Source organism: Poecilia reticulata, linkage group LG12 (genome assembly GCF_000633615.1).
Source record: "Poecilia reticulata strain Guanapo linkage group LG12, Guppy_female_1.0+MT, whole genome shotgun sequence".
In the NCBI taxonomy this organism is placed as follows: Eukaryota; Metazoa; Chordata; class Actinopteri; order Cyprinodontiformes; family Poeciliidae; genus Poecilia; species Poecilia reticulata.
Window position 1 is genome coordinate 1,197,275 of NC_024342.1, and position 19,760 is coordinate 1,217,034.

A 19,760-nucleotide genomic window follows, 5' to 3' on the forward strand; every position below is an offset into this window, starting at 1 on the left:
TTARTKTCAAGTTGTCATAACAAAGACATTTTGAATAATGTCAACTTTGTATTAAAAGTGTCATAATTTACCGAATGACACTTAAAAAACATTTTCATATTGGGAAAAAAGTAAGGGAAGGTTGTCAAAACTAACATCATTCCAAACTGTAAAGTAAGGGGGTGGCAGCATCATGCTGTGTAAATGTTTTGCTGTAGAAGTGACTGATGACCTTCATGAACAGAACAGCATTTTGTGACAAAGTTGTACAAAGCTGTACCGCTGTAACTAATAGAAAAATTACTGTTCATCCTGAGGAGCCCAGCACGGCTAAAAAAATTGCATAACTAAATAAATGTACACAAAAATGTCAAAATTTGCACAGGAATATATATGTAGAAACCTAAATAACCAATTCAGAGAGTTTATCAGCAACTTTGGGGGTTAGTTGCACTTTACATCTGATAAAAAATAAGATGTAAAGTGCATATTTTTTGATATGAACTTTCTTTTTTAAATGTAAATAAAATTATGATTAAAAGGAAATAATATTAATTAAATGTATAAATGTTCCTTATTTAAATTTAAAAAGTATGAAGAAATTAATTTCAATCTAAATTAGGTATGGGTATTAATCATCTTGTGGTCATCAGATACCTGATGTATATCTGTCCAGATAATAGACAGATCCCTCCAGATCGGAATGGCATCCAGGTTCCATCAGAACTCCAAACCCAACAGCAACTTTAAGAATAATGGCAGACTGAGCAATATGGCTTCCACGTCCTCCATTGGTGTCAGTCAGGTCAAACTACTTCTCAGACATTGACCTCTCAACTTTATGACGATCCCACCCACTACAGCTAGGAAAACCACCTGAACTGTACAGAGTACAGCTAAATTAGTCACTTGTCTTTTTTTAATAGTGATCACATCTCACTGCCATAAGTGACGGTTGGAACTGAGCAGAAGACCAAGAGCGTTGTTTTATTTTCCTCACATGTACAAAACAGAGCAGCATCACTGCAGAGGAGGCTTCAGTCTATCGACCCATCTGTCCCACTATCCTACATGAGTGACTGAGATGCTTCACTTCATTGGTGTAAAGTTTGAGAATAAACAGAATTGTTTTCTGATCCCTTTCAAAAGGAGGTTCAGTTTTAGCAGGCAGCATGACTGTGACACCTCCAGGTCAGAAGCAGAACCAGATTCTCTCTTACTGTCCTTTTCTGAACTGTTGTCATTCAGTAATGACTGAACATTTTTTTTCCTGCTCACAAGAAGCAGCGACTGAACCTCAGTCCTCTGATAATTGTGTAGGAGTGCTGCAGACACCCCCTCAAGGTAATCAGCAGGTACTTCTGGCAGCTCACCCTCCTTTAGCTGTGTGGACAGACAAAGTCAAAAAATCTATTAAATCAACTCTGAAAAGTTTAATGTCATCTTGAAAAGGGCTTCCTCTCTCCCCTGAGTGAGGATGTCTCAAAGTCCAGCCTGCATTCCCGGCATGAATTCTCAGATCTGTTTCATCAGGTTTGAAACGTTCATTACAAATTATTTTTAGGTGAATTATGTCTGTAAATCTCTGATGTTTCACTGTAAGAAAATCTACCACAAATTAAACTGTCACAACTTGATTATAAATTCTAGGGTTTCCAATTTCTCCAAGAGGAGAAATTGTGCCCTTTGCACGTCCAGATAATAGATAGACCTCCATCCAGGGGTGAAAGTAAGAAGGTACGGCAGGGTACTGCGTACCCCTAAAAGATTTAGCGGGGGCACGCAGTACCTGCAAGAGAGGGGAGGTGAAAAGAGCGGCAAACGACATTTTAACCACATGACCTTCAATTCCAACTGCAGCCTCAGACTCAAGTGAAGGGTCGCTGTAGGGGGAATGGAGACCCAAAGGCAACAGGCTTTCTGAGAGACGCAGGGTCTCTTCAGAGTGAGCTATTAACATCCCTGCACGAGAGTTTGTTGACCGTCTGTCCATGTTGGAGAATAAGATGCCTGCTACCAGGTCTGACATGAATACAGAGGGTTTGGAGCTGAAAGAATACAGAGAAACAATCTCAACTGTCCTACAAACACAGAATATAGTATGGTTAAGAATATGGAAGAAAGTCTTCCATAGCTACAGGAGTTCTACACATTCAAAAGGTAGTGAAACACCACACTGCAGCAGATGATAATCTAAAGCAGGGGTGTTCTGTCCACCGATCTTAGGAAGGTTTTGAGTCAATCTGTTGGAAACCTGGTAAAAACTAGACTTTGCTTCGTCCAAAGCTCCTGGGCCCTCAGCTGTTGAGGAATGATTGCTTCCTGGAGGCGTGGCGTGTGTTGAGGTTTGTCAAAGTTAAAGTACAATCAGGGATGTGAGAAGCTTGACTGAGAAGGTTTGAATGGTTTGGGTTGAAAGAACAGCAGCAAGCACCCAGAATATGTGAAAACCACAGGAAGCTGGTTGGAGAACTAAAAATTGGTTGTCAAACAAGGAGGTTAAGGATGATAATACTGTTCACACCCTAATTGAACCTTCTCATGTGGAACGTTGACAGTACTGCTATTTCATTCTGCTTTTCTTAAAGATTAGCTACAGGTGTGACTTAGGGTCTATTTAATATGCTAAGTAACTTCTTTAAAAAAAAAAAAACTTTTCTTGCTGTTCGTAGGTCCCTTATCCATTACTTCTGACAGAGATTATATTTAATTACTGTGTGTGTCAGTCAGAGTGATTCCCCACAGCTGCATCGTCCTCTCAGCCTCAGCAGGAGCCGGACGCCCTCCTGCGCCGGAAAGTTCCCACAGACCCGTAGGATTTATGCGGCTCTTCAAAACCCATTTGAGGTTAATGGAGGCTAAAAGTTGAAGGAGTTTACTTTGAGCTTCCTTTTCCAGACAATGAAACATGAGTCATGCTCCACACTGAGGGCGAAGCTGTTATCTGTCACACGGGGCTTTGTTGTCTACCTGAAGGGAGCCGCTCATGTTGGTTTGGGAACAAATGAACATCTGTTTTTAGCTTCTTCTTCTGCCTATCACTCATGTGTTTCCATTAAAAATATCCACACTGAGCAAAAAACACAAAGCAATATTAAATGCTGAACACAACACACACATTCATTTAAACACAAAGGAGAAACAGCACTAACAGCAGCAAAGCTGGCAGTTTAAGCAAAACTCCTTCAGTTGTGTTTTCATCATTCTGTCTACTTTACTTGAGTCAGGACTAGAAAAAACATGTTATGCTAAAAACACAAATTCAGATGAGTTGACTGTCATAACTAGACATGAACCGATTGATCAAACTAATCATTATGAATCGATTATTGAAAAAAATCTTTAATGTAATTTAATCAACTGATTGTTACCTGGAGGACACAGACTCACATAGGACCATTTGTTGAAAGGACGCACTCAGAGCAGTAATTAGGCTAAAACTGTACAAAAAAATATGTATTTTTCCATAAAGAAAAGTGAAAACTCTTTATTTGGATAAATATTTTCTACCCAAAACATACATACAGGTGTGACTTCCTGTCACATCTGCACAGCTAAGGGAAGGTCAAGCTTCAGAATTGGTAAAAGCCAAAATATTCTGTTAAGCATCTTTGGTTATCCAGATACAAATTAATTAGTTAAGAAATAATCACCAGATCAGCTCTCACTGTATTGAAAAGTCAAGCAGAAAAGATGCAGCTTGTCACATGTTGGTGTCAGCAGGATTTATTTAGCTGCAGATGAATCCTTTGCCACAAATGATCAAGTTTTTACTAATAATGCATTTTAGTCAATGTATTATTTTCTTATTAAGAGAGGAATTGAAACTTTAGTTTATTTGTATTTTTTGAAAGTTTTTCTAATATTGTATAAACAAAACTGAAGCGGTAAAATAAACAGTTTGCCGAATGTGCCAGTGTTTTTATCTGATTAATCAATTACTAAAATGATTGTTTGTTTCAGCCTTAGTCCCAACTTTACACTAGCGTTATGTTCAGCCATAGTTTGTTCATTGTGAAACATGTGCTCAGATCAGAGACGTCTGTTTCCAACAGGATTGTATTTGAGTGCTAAGTAGCTACTGTAACTCTTATCAGAGCTGTTTAATATGTTGAACATTGTTCAATAAACATTACAGTACCAGTAAGTCAACTGTGAGATTTTAATGTCCAAAACTCGTCAGCATACTAAAACATGGCTGACATTCTTTTCCACACTGTAGCTCTGTAGTTCTGGTGTCCTGTGTGAGGTCTGTGGAGCTTTGTGTGTGAGTGGAGGGGCCCTGAGGAACACCTGTCACCTGTCCTGGTTCTCCACACAAGCTCTGCTACATTTAACTTCATTATTATTTTATTCATTTATTTATTCAGTTAAAACAACTTGAATAAATAAACCCAATTGAAAGGGACTTATATATATATATATATATATATATATATATTTTTTTTTTTTAATTTCTATTAGAAGACAGGATTTATTATTATTATGTGACATAAAATAGGCATTATTCATTAAAATAAAGCACAGAAATTTGGACATATTAAAAGCCCCATCACTCAGCTTAAAGTGGCTATTGAATGTGATGGACCCCCTTGCTGTGTAAGATTATAGTTTACTTTTGCTGAATTTGACTTTAATATTCTGGGAGTCATATTTAATATATGTAATAATAGGAAAATCAAATGTGGAGTCTTTTAGGAACTGCTTTCAGGCAGAACAGCATGTCAGATTGTTACTAAAACCATCAGAGGCTTGGCTGGTCTTTAGTTATGGTTGGATCTTATATGATGTCTGCTTGTGACAGTTTTTGTTTCTTTTACAGCATCCAAACAAAGCCTGGTGTTACTCCTCTCAAGTTTAATCAAGGCTGAACGCAGTTCTTGGTTTCAACCATTTATTGTGGACGTGTCTTTATAAAGCTCCTAAAAAATCCTGTCAGAACTGGAAATAAGGTAACACAAATCTAAATTAGTTCACAAAAAATAGAGGATTAAAATACATAATAAGTACAACAAAAAAAAACTTTACCTCAATAGCTGCATCAACTCCAGAGGAATAAAGGTGACAAACCTCCCACAACCAGCTTCTTCAGGTAAATGCACCAATGCACCATGTGGCTCTAAGTGTGCAACAATATCACTTGTGGAATGAAATATAAGTTCCCCCTCACATCTGAATGCACCCTTAACCACACAAATGAACACCAACACAAATTCACTCAAAGTTACCACACATTAAAGTTTCCACTTAATGTTTCATATTAAATAACATGTATCTACAGACACCTTGAAACGAATAACAAACACAATGCACCAGCTGTACCACAGCTGCCGTGATGGCAGCTACCTGGCCTCTGCTCTAAGCCTCAGACAGAGAACCTTCTAGAACACTTCATTCACTTTGCTCTAACCAGCAGATGTTTACAGAGCAGTCAGTGTGTTTCCTACATGACTCTCTGCTTTCAAGTTTATTTCTTAGCTTGTTGAAGTCAATTACATTTTATTAAATATGCAACTAAAGTAGCTATCAAGTAATTAATGGGACAATGTAAGCCTGGAAACCCTTTTATCAAAAAGTGTATATGAAACAGAAAGAAGAAAGTTTAATATTTGAGTTGCATGAGCTATTATCTGAAATGGAGAATGTTAAAAATGATTTTGGTGGAAAATATTGGAGTGGGAGGCCAATGGGCAGATTGGTGTGGTGTCAGTAGTGATGGAAATGCTGTACTGGTCTGTCATGGTGAAGACAGAGCTGAGGCATACCCTCATCTATTGTCATGAGCTCTGAGTCAGGACCAAAAGAACAAAATCACAGATACAAGGGCCCAAAAAAATTAGCTTCCTCCATAGGGTGTGTGGCAGTGTTGTAGTACTCGAAATCGGTCACTTACAGAAGAAGCTCAAAGAAGGTAAGCTCTGTTAGCAAAGCTAGCTGTGCAGAGACACATAAGCATTTGTGATGAAAAAAAGTCACTCACTGCGCTGAATTATTGTGCGGAGGTGTTGACTGACTTGTTTAAATATGGGACAACGCTGTGACCAAATGTCTGCAATATAGTGACGTGACATTCAGGAACAGTCCAATTTTTCTGAACGGCTCTTTACTTAAAAGATAGGACTTGAGTGTCATTGTGAGCTGCAGTAGAAGCGCATGATGCAGCGATTGGATGATGCAGATGAGGATTAAGTTAGTCTTCCAGTTTGAATTTCACACCTATGCTCCATGTAACCCGCCTGTGTTTAACCTTCTCCTTGTGTTGTTAGTGTTAGCTCTCATGTCCGAGATTAGATCTCAAAGTTCCAAATGCATTCATTAATTACAATTACATATTTAAATCAATAAATACTTAAATCAAGATGTACTCTGAAACTTGGCTGAGACACAGTCAGTGTCCATATTTAGAAATACAATTCTTCTCAATTCCCCACAAATGCCAAAATGACTGGAAATTACTTTATGATCAAGTTATTTTCTGTGTTTCATGGCAGATTCAATTATGCTTTTAATTTATTACCATGTATTTACAAAATGATGTGCAAAACTGTTAAAAACGTACCCAGCCTAAGTGTACTCAGAAAGCGAATGTATTAAGTGCTTAACCTTCTCTGTGAGAGCGAGCCCTTTGCTGCAGGGGAGGTAATACATATTTATTCAGAAGACATTAGAAGATCACAGAGTTTGACTCGGACTCCCACACATGCTGCTTTCACATGCTGATGAAGATTCCACAACTTTAAAAGCCTGTCCTGAGTTATTAGAGCCATGAAACAGCGATTGATCTGGAGCAACTAATTGCAGATGGAAAACACATCTTTACAAGCATTTCGTGTTTCTAATTACTGACTTGAAATCTAAACACCAGAGAGCAAAATCCTGGAAATCTGCAAAGGAAAAGAGAGCATTAAGGGAATGATTTCAGCCAGACAGACAGACAGAGGCTGAACCATGAGACCTGCAGGCAGAATGAACACCTCAGGCTGAGCTAGTTGTCCGTCATTCTGACTGAAATTATCATAATCTAGTTTTACCCAATTTTAACTTTTTTCAATAACATTTTTGAAATTACTGTGACATATTGAAATGTATTTAATTTTCATTCCGTTTAATGAATGTTGAGTCTGAACAAGCTGAACAGAGAATCCACAAGGTGCCACCTCACATCAACATGCAACTTTGTTCTGCACAATGACAAAAACCACTGTCCCAGTAACTGCAGTTAAACAACGAACTGTGCCCTTAAATTCTGAATGATTGACCTGCAGTGAACACACAGCCTCTCATCTCCCTCCTGGTCTGCATGGACCTGAACTGAGCCCCACTAGTCAGACGTCTTTGCTGCAGAGGCTTTTGCCATGAGGTTTGGGACTTTTGCTTCAGAGAGACGACTTTTATAGAGGATTGGATGTTGATCTGGAGGCTGAATCCACACTCTGCCACACTGAAGGCTGGAATTATAAGCTACATTTGAACCAAAGTTTGGAAATCAGGGAACATTTCTACAAGGGATGTGATCAAAAGTCGACTCTCTGAATGAGGGGTTTCCTTCTGCACCAGCTGCAGAAGGAGCTGCAGACAGAAGTTACAGTCTTCTGTCTGTAACTCTTCAACACGTTGTCAGCTGAGGGGGCAGATCTCTCACACTTTGTAAGTCACCAGCAATACTGTGATGAAATTATGTCATTAAAATTTCAACAAAGCAAACAGGGAATAGAAAACATGAATAAAATGTTTTCAGCTAAATAATCTGTACAATCTAAACAGAAGGTATTCAGAAAGTGACAGAAAGACACATTTCACTCCATTGCTGAATTGCTTCAATTTAGCAACATTTCAGCTGTTGTGAGCACAAAAGGCCTGCCTACTGAAAACAACTTAAGTCTTCCACAGATATCAGTTTGTCTGTTTGCTAGAAATCCGAAAATGAAAGTAGCAAAGAACTTTCTATTCATTGTGACCGTCAAACTAAACAGAGTGAGCCTCTCTCACATGAATACACAGCTGAACGATGGATGCCTGTTTGCTTAGCAGGATGTGAGACGATGGACTCCACATGACTCCAAATAAATCCTTATATACTTTATGTACATGAACAGCAGAAAATCTGGTCCTCTTTTTAAATCCTTCCCACTGAATTTGGAAGTACTGGTTCCTCACTGTAACTGTTTCTCTGTCAGTTTTTGTCTACAAAAATAAATACTGCATTTAAAAAAACTGTGCAACTGAACAGAAATAAGCTCTTCTTCTTTAAAAGCTTTGAGGCTTCCAGTTGCTCTCCCTTTCTACCCTAAACTCATTCAGCCTAGTCACACAAAGAAAAACAACCAACAGTGTCCTCAGTTGAAGGGCACCTTGGCTGCCATCACTGAGAGGTGTTGTGCTCCTTTAGCTGCTCCTTCTCGTGCCTCTTCCAACCTCTGAAGAGTCATAAATCAAATGTGCAAATTTGACCTGAGAGGCTGGGACATTTTGCTACAATTAAGCTCTTCGACTTTTGATTCCGCTGATTAGTTCCTCCCAAGATATGTTTAAAATCAGTGGGAAAGACTCAGTCTGGGTTAAGGGAATGAGTGCCGGTGTGATGATGCCTGATTGGCCGCTGAGTGCAGCTCACCTGCACAGGGCGTCGGAGCGGCAGGTGCGTCGGAGTTCCAGGCAGGTGGGTTTATGCCTCTCCTGGTGGGAGCAGGAGGGGATGATGGTGCGGCGGCGGCGCTCAGCACACGCCTGGTCCAGGCAGGAGCAGAACAGCAGAGGGTAGCTCAGCTCCCATGAGACCCGCTCGAAGAACTGCCGCAGGGCCTGAGACCGGGAGGAAATTCATTCAGCCTTCAATTAAACAGAGAGTTCTTATTTACAATAACAACCTGACAGGGAAGGGAAACACAACTGATGCTAATTACAACACACACACGCACGCACGCCCCCCCCTCCCCCCACACACACACACACATGCATGGGCTTGTAAAATACTCATGGCCCTGGAACTTTTAGCCTACTTGCAAAATGGAAAACTGACCCACTTAAAACATGACAGTGGCAACACTAAAATATAGGAGGCTGTCAGCAGGAAAATGAAACACTGTAGCAAATGATGTCAAAATAAATGTTATTACTATAACGCATTTAAAAATAACAAAGATAGCGTGTTACATGATGGATGGATATTTTTTACATATTTTGTTTAAACTATTACTATGTCATGACAGTATAGTATGAGGCAGATAAGCTGTAAAGCCGTTGAGCTCCTCAGCCTCTCCCTGTGGTCATACTGCCGTCTACAGAAATACACTGCTCTGTCAGAAACAACCCCAGAGTCAGGAGGAGGGTCTTTGTGCTGTCAATCAACCTTTGTGTCTACTATGCTACAGTTTGTTCCTCACAGTAAACCCATGATTGCTATGGCTAGTTAGCATGGCCACTGATGACAGCAGATCAACAGAGGTTTCTCCGTTATTAGCACATTGAGCTACACCAGTGTGATTGACAGCACTAAGACCATCTTTCTCTGCACTGCTTAGAAACAACGTACAAAAAAGGTGTAAGTGATATTAGCAAAGCAAGCTAGGTAACATTAGCAATCTGCCCCTGTACCAAAATTCACTACCCTCATTTTTCAGATCAATTTGAGAGGCACTTTTGATCATGTTTTACATTTTATTGTGTGGGACTCTGACACTCTCAATTTTGTCTCAGTCTTCATAGACTCTGGTCTTACCCTGAAGAAAGGAAAATATAATTACCAATGTATTACACAATTAATGGGAGCTAGGATGTAATTAATGAGTCTTTTTAAGTTTAAGTTGTTTTATTAACTTTTCCATATGAAGGTCAAAAATCAAGAAAGAAACACAATACTGAAAAAAATACTGAGAAAATCTTTTAGGGGATGTAAGTGTCATGGTTTGGTGGGTGGAAGTGAGGATAGAACGCTGAGACCCAGGTTATGGTGAAGATGATGATGTTTAATAATATAGATGCTCGGAACAGTCCAAAACAAGCAGGCAGCATGGCAGAGCGGAAAACACAGAGGCTCAGCACCGGTAGCAACTGACTCAAAGACTGAGACGATGAGCTAAGGCCGGCACAGGACTTCACAGTTCATCTGTGCTGGCAGACTACACACTGATAACGAGGAGGATCCGACGAGGACACAGACAACAGGTGAGACTAAATACACTGGGAGGGTAATTACAGGAACGAGACACAGCTGGGATCAGTCAACGGGGAGGACAGGACAGAGACTCACAGGGAAACAGGACTAAACACAGAAAATCTCAAAATAAACACACAGAAACACAGATCATGACAGTAAGAGAGTCTTATTCAGCTAGTGATGTTTTACAAAGATTTTGGTACAGATATATTCCAAAATATTAGAACCAATATGGTTCTGCGAGGTAATCTCAGGAGGCTGAATAAAAAAGCACATTTTAGGTTTTAATAAAACGTTAAGCATTTATTTAGTGTAAGGGAGAATATTTCCCTAAGTTGCCGATTTATTTAAAGTTTGTTTTTTGTCTAAACAAGGACGGTCCCTCTATTTCCTCCAACACACAGTTTCCCAAGGGAAGACCGAGCTCACACAACAAAGCATGTTTCATATAACACAACGACGTGAAAACACAATCACAGTGAAAGCATGGTGAGGTAACCTCTTGCTCTGCTCCCATCGGAGAGTTACCCATTTTTATTATCACATAAAATGACTTGGTCTCTTTTCTGAGAAAAGCACCATTTTCTTTACACACATACTTTCCATGTGTATAAAGAGAGTGTGGGTTGAATAAGTTGTTGACACTTCTCCCCAGTGGCATCAGATAAATAACCTTGTACTGAATGTAAGCTGCACTGAGTGTCAAAAATCCCATTCACCTACTGACTGTCATAATGACAACGGACCCAAATGCAGGGAGGCAGAGGTGGCAAGTAGTTTAATACATTTACAAAAACACACAGAACACAGGGAGCCAGAGTAGAACCAAAAATGTAAATCCAAGGAAAAAGAAGGCAAGATAGTGATGGAGAAGTAAATAACTTTAGTTTTGGCATATAATTAAACACAGATACAATTTGAGTTACAAAGTATTTAAAACATGTATTTAGAATTATAGTCTGTCTGTAGTTTTAGCAATGGCAGCGAAGGACGTGAACAAAGGTGTTCAGTCTGTGTTCAGTCACGCTTCAATATAAGATATTGATTAACATCAACAGCCTCATTCGGATCGACACTCCTCTCTTCTCAGTGGAGATCTCCGGTAAGCTTCTTAGCATCAAACTGGCACATTACACATGTGCCAGTTTGATGAAGTTTTACATTTTTAAATTTAAAATTCTCAGAGTCCACGCCTCCAGGAAGCAATCGTTTGTCAGCAGTCGAGAGCCCAGACCCTCTGGATGAAGCCAAGTGTAGAACAAGGGGCTGGTTTTTACCAGGCTACTTTGAGACCAATGCAGTACTGGACCTGAAGTTCCAGTACTGCTCCAGGCTAGTACTGGAACTTCAGTACCAGACACTAGAGTAGTGGTGGCTAACTCAAACTGCATTGTGCACCAGCTTCAGAGTCTAGCATTAAACATGTCTGTGCCTACCTTCTGACACCTCTTCCTGCTGCATGGCTCCTGGTTGGCTGCAGGGGCCTGTGGGGGCGTGCCCTTGTTGCAGATAATGTTGTAGGCTGATCGCAGGCGTCTGCAGGTTTCGTTCAGGTAACAGGCTTTAGCTGCATCCACACAGGGATTACAGGGTTTCCCTGCCTCAGAGCAGGGCCTCGTCTTCAACAAGGATGAGTCTGAACAAAGAGTACGCAGATGAAAGACAATTTAGGCAGATGTACTGACACAGACACACATTTCTGGGCTGTCTGACAGAGTTAATGGAGGATTGAACATTTTTAGAACTGTGTTTTGGCTGACGTTAAATTGTCATTACTGGCTGCATGAACAGGGGTATTTTGTGTAAATTATCATCAGGTTCATGTCATCAGTCTAATTTATGCCTCCTCTTCCCCTTTTTCCACAGTCCTGCTGCCAGTGACCTGGAAATTATTCCCAGCAAAATATTGTGAAGGATGTCTTTATTTCTGAAATCCACAGAGAGGAGAGAATTAGTGGAGTAAAACAAAAGCCTGATTACATTCAGCTTTTAAGGGCTGTTTGAACAGATCATCAGTAAACAGGAACAATATTCAAATGAATATGAAACATTGTGTTTTATTTAAGTTTGGGAGAATGTACCCCAGGGTTCTGTTATGCAATGACTAAATATTTGTTCACTTCTTTTAATCGAGATAAAACATGACCAGTTGACAGGAGATGACTGAAATGTTGGTGTGTTTAGATTTTACATGAACTTTTCACACTGCTGATTTTGTTGCTTTTTCAGTGTGTACTGTGCTGTCCAATACAAATTTTTCTTTTCTCCAAAAGGGAGACTAAAAAAATGAGACTTTGACATTCATAAACAATAGCATGTCGCTGTCGCCTCTTTAGAACTTGCCATTTTAATTGATTCCATATGTGTTCCTTTATTCTTATTTGTTCTTTGGATTCATGTTTTTTGTTTCCTTGTTGCAGTTGGTTTCAGGCCTTTTGCATTTCTTTACCTCCCTTCCTCTGCTCTTTTGGTTCTATCTATCCTTACCTTCACCTGCCTCCCTGTGCAGCTGTTATTCTTCTCTGGCTCCCAGGTTATTCTCCACTCCATCAAGCTAGACAGTTTCCTTTCTTCATTGTTTTTGGGTTTTTCCATGGAATCACTTCCTGCAGCCAACCAGTTCCTGTTCCGTTCTCACTGTTTGGTCTTGCTTGTTCTCTGCTGCATGTTTCATCGTTTATTTTCTATAAAAATGTGTTCAGCTCTGCTAGTTTCCTGCACTTGAATCCACCTTAAAACCAAACATGACCACATTATGTAAATATCTGATTTCAACTGTATTTGTGTTCAACTAAATAAAAACACATGCATTACCACCACTTATCTTTTTTCTTTTCATTCATTAAAAAAGGGTTGTGCATACACATTAATGAACGTACTGTGCCTTTCATTCTTTGCTTTACTTACTCTAAAGTTTCTATATTTATACCTAATGTCTGTTTGCTGTGAGTCTTGGAAAATAAAGTCAAATTTAAGGATTTGCTCACACAGTTTTGGTCAGTAGAAATGATTCTGATTGTGAAATTAGGAAATACCAATTTACACAATTTAGATGCATAACAGACATCTTTTGAAACAATTCCAGGCAAACATGATTGGAACAAAATATGCATTTCTACTTTTCCCTTTCCAAAGTCAGTTCTGCAACACAATTCCTTTTTTTTCTCCTGTCAAAGTTACCCTCAGCAGTGAAACGTTGCAAACAGCATCGCTCTTTTATCCTGTTGCCCTGGCTGTAATCTACATAAGAACACATCTAAGAGCAGGCAAAACTACTCATTCAGAGAAGGGCGGTAGAACAGGAAGGTTTGTGATTTTAGATGCGTACTTTTCATAGGTGTCAGGCAGACTGTGACTAATGAAAATTCCACAGAAATGGCCGGGATGTCTGAGTGGTATTTACAGATTGTTATTCAGTTTAAAATAAAAAAGTTCTAAACATTTTTTTTAAGTTGATCTCATGTCTGAACCACTGAAATAAAACCTAAATACACAAATAAGTGTATTCAGGAAGTGCTTTAATGTTGCAACATAAAAGCTCAATCTTTGTATTATTATATGTTAATAGCTTCATTTAAGGTTTGAAATTCCTCTTACATTTCTAACATTTTGTTTCACTTTCATCAGTTAGTGACTATTCTTTTTTTATCATATGAAACTTTTTGTTACTAATGTGTGGCTTGCCATTTTATTTTCTTTAAATTTTCAGTAATGACAAAATAAACACATCGCCATATTTCCGCCTTTTAATTCAAAACATCACATGCAGTAAAGAATTATGGGTAACATACTTCGTCCGCCTATATAGGGTCTTATCAGAAGTGAGAAAAAAGGGCATCAAAAGGGTGGGGCTAAAGATGAAAGCAGAGACACACTACACACTCAAACCCTTGAGCATAAACATGTACATGATTTATTTAATGATTGAAAATATTTAAAGGTGAGAAGAAAGAGCAAAGATAAAAGGAGGAAATCTGTTAAAGGGCAAATATCTCCTGCAGCCTCATCAATCTGCTTCACATGTTGAAACATGAAGGAAGCCTATAGGTTGGTGTAAATAATATACTGTAATTCTTAAAGCAACAGTGACACAACTGGAAAGGTTAATAAGTGTTTTAAGATGGCAGACATCCACTTTGGTCTTGGTCTACCTTGGATTAGCTGTTGTCTTAATTCCCTCAGGAAAACTTGCCTCTGTCCAATCAGAACAAAGACAATGATGGAATTCTGCATTGCAGGTTAGACATTAATTGCACACAACCACCATAGAGAGCCCCATGTAAAAATATAAACAGTGCCTCCAGGTTTTAGTTTGGAGATTACTAAGAGGTGAAGGCAGGTGGTAATGTAGTCAGGCCTACAAAGCTCACACTGTTAAAGTAAATAACAGGTTATGTCTCTGACTCTAACATCACTCGGTCCATCTCTCATAAAAATATTGCCATTTGCCACATGACTGTACTGAGAGGAATTAATTTTACTATTTATTTTTTTGTGAGGGAAAAAATAATTATTTTCAGATGCACATAATGAAGTGAGTCTCATCTGCCATGTAATGAGATGTATCCACTGGGTTAGATGCTATTTTAAAAGGTCACCCTTCTATAATTGAAACCAATTAAATATTACTTTGCAATTACCCAACAGGCTGTTATTGTTTTACTGTGTGCTGTTCTAAACTGCATCAAGTTCTGGTCAGGATATACATTGACCTTATGAATGTAATCTAACTCTGGGCTTTTCTTTGAATTGCACTGTTTGCAGTGTGGGATGAATAATAAACATAAAACATAAGAACTCAGCACAAGACGTTTGAATTTATTATGGGCCTTTTGTCAGAAACTAGACATAAAACATAAAACAAATGTTGTTAGAAGTCTCATAAGTACAAAGTAACTTGCATGTGGTCAAGTTGCATCACGAGGACATGATTAGCCAAAGTCCCATCTACTCAGAGTGGTTAATTCCCCATAATTCTGTGTGCAGTTAACCATAGAATTGCGCAACTTGTAATTATGAAAATAAATCTGCTTAATATAAACATGGTAATATAAAAAAAAAAACTTGTTTTTTGGTAAAAAGTTTTTGGATGATGTGGTTTTTTATTCGGATCTAAACACTTTTTTCACATCACACAAGTCATGTGATCAACCGCTGGATGTTACCACTGGTGAAAACGCCAAAGAAAACGACAGGAAGTAGTAAGAGGTTAGTGGTTGATTTTTGTTTCTTTCGGACAATGTGTTCAGAATTACTTGGAACTGAGTCTCAAGACCTGCTGTGTGAATGTAGCTTAAATCTCAGCCAGCTTCATCATTTCAAAAGCTCCTTTGAAATTAAATAATGTATCTTCAACACCCAATTGTGAAGTCATTTTGCAACTGATTTGAGGGAGAGTTGAACAGAGGAAGTGCTCCTCTTTATTCATTATTCAGTCTACTTTATGCATCTGTAAGTTGTAGCCAGGGGTGAAAGTAGTTTAAAATTCTTGGGCGTGCTATGACAAAAAAATTCTGTGCTGGTAAATTTTTTTGCGAAGCGATAAAAGCTGGGTAGCTCTTGAATTGCTACAAAATAAAGCTGTATTTCCTCCTTCAGCCCACTGGCTGCAACGTTGACACCTTGAGATGAGACCTAAATCCTGAACATCATGGCATGGATGCATCCCAGTTTTCCATGTCTGGCATATAACCGTTCATTTTAGCTTTTAAACTGGTTATATTGATCCTGTGTGCAGACAGAGGGATAATCAGTAGCCTACCATCATGACTTGTTTGTTCTGAAGATCCTGCAGCTTCCACTTCTCTTCCTAACATGGCGCCTCCTCACCCTGACTCTCATATTGATAGGAGGAGCCACAGAGCTCTGTTGGGTTAAAGCTGGGATATTTTTCCTCCAACAGGTTCCAGAGGAATCACCTCAAACCCGATGTTGGACTGGATTTTATTTGTCATTTGTGAATGTTAGAGCCTCATTTTCAACAGTAGAGGTTATAATTTTGGAGAAAGTCTCATCAACATCAATATTTCCACAATAAGAGACAAAAAAAATTGTTTGATAGAGGAAAAGCCTCTCAGATTCTGAGCCCGAGAGCACCAAACAATTTTTTTATATTAGACAATTAATTTCACATAATTATCGCGGTAGAAGCCATTTGTTAAATACTTAATGAAACACATTTACCGTGTTTGATGTTTGTTGTAAATGACCTATACTCACAGACTAACTTGATAATTTGTCCAAGTTTGTCTTTTATTGAACGTTCAGAAACTACAGCGGCTGTGATGCACCAAGACAAAGGTAAACAAAGATAAAACAACCTGAACAGGTGATCAACTCAAAACCACTCGTACCTGTTGCCATGGCAACTTCCTGCGCCCCACAAGCCGACCAGAGATTACGCTAAAAACATAACATTCAGTCCGTTACAATATTAGGTTTTCAGGCTTGATATTTATTTTTGCGATCATTAATAAGCTCCCTGAACACAGCGGTGGTTGATTAGTTAATTTTAAACTCCTGTTCTGCTCGTTTGGAAATGGAACCGAAACGCACAGAATTGCGCAACACCTTGTTGACACAATAATTACTGAGATCATTAATTTGAGCACATTTTGTTAATTTTTGTTGTTGTTGTTCTTTAATAAAGTTACAAACGTTTTAAGCCAGTCAGAGGAGAACGTCCTGGTCTCAGCCTCCTGGCGGCGTTCAGTTTGTCACCTAATGCCGAGATTCACTCAAAACCTTCCGCGATCGACGTGTTGCAGCCCTGCTCTAGCAAAGCACGAACAGTTCAGAAACAATATGAAATGGGAAAAAAGTTATGTATTAACTGATTAAGTCGTGTTTTAGATCATTCTTGAAAAACTAATCAGTCACGGCTGAKTAGTGGGTGAACTCACGGCTGCACAGTGAACCCATTGATTTTTTACAGCAGACAGTCGCTCCTCTCTCTTGCAGGTACTGCGTACCCCCGCTAAATCTTTTACGGGTACGCAGTACCTGCCGTACCCCCTTACTTTCACCCCTGGTTGTAGCACAACCTGCCCCATGGAATGATGTCGGCCGCTTGATGAACACCTTTGTCAATGTAGCTAAACACCTCAGTCTTAGTTTTTATCTGGCCATGAAACTTCTCTCCAGAAGTTAATAAGTTGTTCTGGACCACAAATCTCTGTTTAGTTTATATAATACAGTCACTGCACACTGAGAACAGTTAAATCCATTAAATGTACTGAAATTATTGGGCCTTGTAAAATTCAAAACTGTACAATTTATGTTCAAAGTAAGAAACCAGAACTTTTCACATTGTGCAAAAAATGTGACACATATTTGGGGGGTTTATACTTTCAGAAGTGAATAAAACAAACAAAAACAACTATGTATTAGCACAACCAAAAAGAGTTAGATCGGTCTATGGAATGGACTAAATGATGAGCTCAAACAAAGTATAAATGTAAGCCATCTTAAAAAAAAATCTTATTGGGAAATATGTTGTATAGGGTGGTTGTCTCAAAGACCAAAAATGCTATTGTTGATATTAAAAATATATAAGTAATTGTGCATTTAAGGATGAGAAGCGAAGAGTTTATCTGCTGTGTGGAGACTTAAATGTTTGTATGTTGATGAGTATGAGAGGAGATTACTAACAATAATCATAGAATTGTGAATCTCACCTGCTCCTTTTTCGAACAAATTATGTAAAATTGCATCCCAAGAGCTGATTGTCTTATGTTTTTCTGTTTTTACATTTCATTGTCTCTTTGAAATAAATAAATAAAGATGGCCAGAAAAAAACAGCCCAGTAGAAAGTCAGTTGAGCTCAAGGTTGTTTTCTGCTGCATAACTTCTACTGTTGCCATAAAAATAATGTCCCTGCTTCTCTGGGTAAAGTGAGGATGAGTTCAGGTGAAGAAGAAACTGTTTTCTTTACACTGATTACAGAAGGTAACCACGGGTGAAATTGTTGCTTCATTTCATCTTAGAGTAATGTGAGAAGTAAATTGCTTGGAACTTTATTTATTTTTAGTCCAGAATTTAAAACAGGAATTTTTGCATAAAAAATGTGACTTGACGTGTTTGAAGCAAAACTGTCATAAACTTCTCTCATAAATGTACATTTGGGAGGCAAACAAATTCTTGATGACTGAAATATATAATAACTCATCAGACAGCCTGTCAGATTTGACTTCAAATGCACCAAAAGGAAAGATGAGGCCTGACAGAGAGACAGGTCACCGTTCTAACCCATCACACCTGACTGCTTTATACCACAAACAATAAGATCACTGTGAAAAGTCAAAATAATACAAATCTACTGCAACAGAACACAGCACTTATTACAAACAGGGATTTTATAAAAAATAGAACACAAATAAGTAACATAGCAACACCCCTGAGTCCTCTTCATTTCTGTGCTTCAGGTGAAAAGCCGACAGTGAGACTGCAGCCATGAATCCTCATTCAAATTCATCTTTAAATAATAGAAAATCAACACAGTTAATGTGTGTTTGATGCATCTTACACATTCACACAGAGAAAAATTCCCTGGAGCTTGTTAGGCCGATCACACACTCTCAGACGCACACATGTGTGCACACGCACACACACACGCACACACACACTGCCTGTTTGTGTCTTCTGAATGTAGGGATTTACTCAGTGAGAAGAAATGTAGAGCTTGGTATAGCATTTTATCACAGTCGACTATAGTGAAACGTTATACTAGAAATTCAACATGTACTGGCAGTTTACCATCCACACCCCCACACACACACACACCTACACACACACACACACACACACGCACACACACGCACACACACCCCCACACACACAAAGCCCTAAACTGTATAGTAGCTGTGTGTTTACAGGCTTGTTAAATGTTAAACAGAATGAAAATGAAATGCAGTTACATATGGGTAATTAGGACAGAATTGTTTTGACACCGTTATTCAAAAATCTGCCATCTAACTTCTCCCTTCAGATTTCTTTGGGTCTTTGTTTTTGAAGGGTCAGCAAATAACTTATTGGTGTTTTTCCACCACAATCTGGTATGAAGTGGTATGAAGTGTGGTTCAGCCTTTGAGTTGCACCGCAGAAACGTGGCATCCGTTTGGAGTATTGACTTCCTTTTACTACAAATACTTCACCGGGATCTGGCCAAAGCTACTGAGCTTTTTCATCATGAAACCTCCCAAAAAAGACAATAAATCGATCTCTGCATCCTTACCTCCAAACACTGGAGCACGTTAGTCACACCCAGGCTTTTCAGGAGTTTTAAAGACAGAAAAATTACTATTTTTTCTTCAAACATTACATTACATTTTCTCATGACAAAGTAGGTCTTCATGTTTGTGATCCTAAAGGAACACATTCCTCAACAAAATGGTTGAAGTCAGTCTCTATCATCAGGAAAGTGTGCAAAAAAACTCACTGGATGAAATTTAATAACAGAATCTGTCAAGAATTAAATACTTAAAGAAAAATACATTTTTAAACTTTGTCTAAAAGCTGAGATTTGAACCATAATGTTTTAATGACTTTCCTTAGGTTAAAGTCATCCTAAGGAAACCTAATCCCACACACTGCACCTTCCTCCTCCTCCTCCTCCTCCTCCTCCTCC

The 19,760-nt window shown here is 38.8% G+C and overlaps 1 protein-coding gene across 2 annotated transcripts in view; it reads right to left on the bottom strand.

Moving 5' to 3' along the window:
- gfra2b (GDNF family receptor alpha 2b) overlaps positions 1 to 19,760 on the bottom strand; it is a 122,888-nt gene that overhangs the window by 31,566 nt on the left and 71,562 nt on the right. For both annotated transcript variants that reach the window (XM_008423128.2, XM_008423127.2), the window contains exons 4-5: positions 11,572 to 11,771; positions 8,594 to 8,781 (exon numbers count right to left, since the gene is read on the bottom strand). In XM_008423128.2, the coding sequence (XP_008421350.1) occupies positions 8,594 to 8,781; positions 11,572 to 11,771 (388 nt within the window). The remainder of the gene's footprint in view (positions 1 to 8,593; positions 8,782 to 11,571; positions 11,772 to 19,760) is intronic.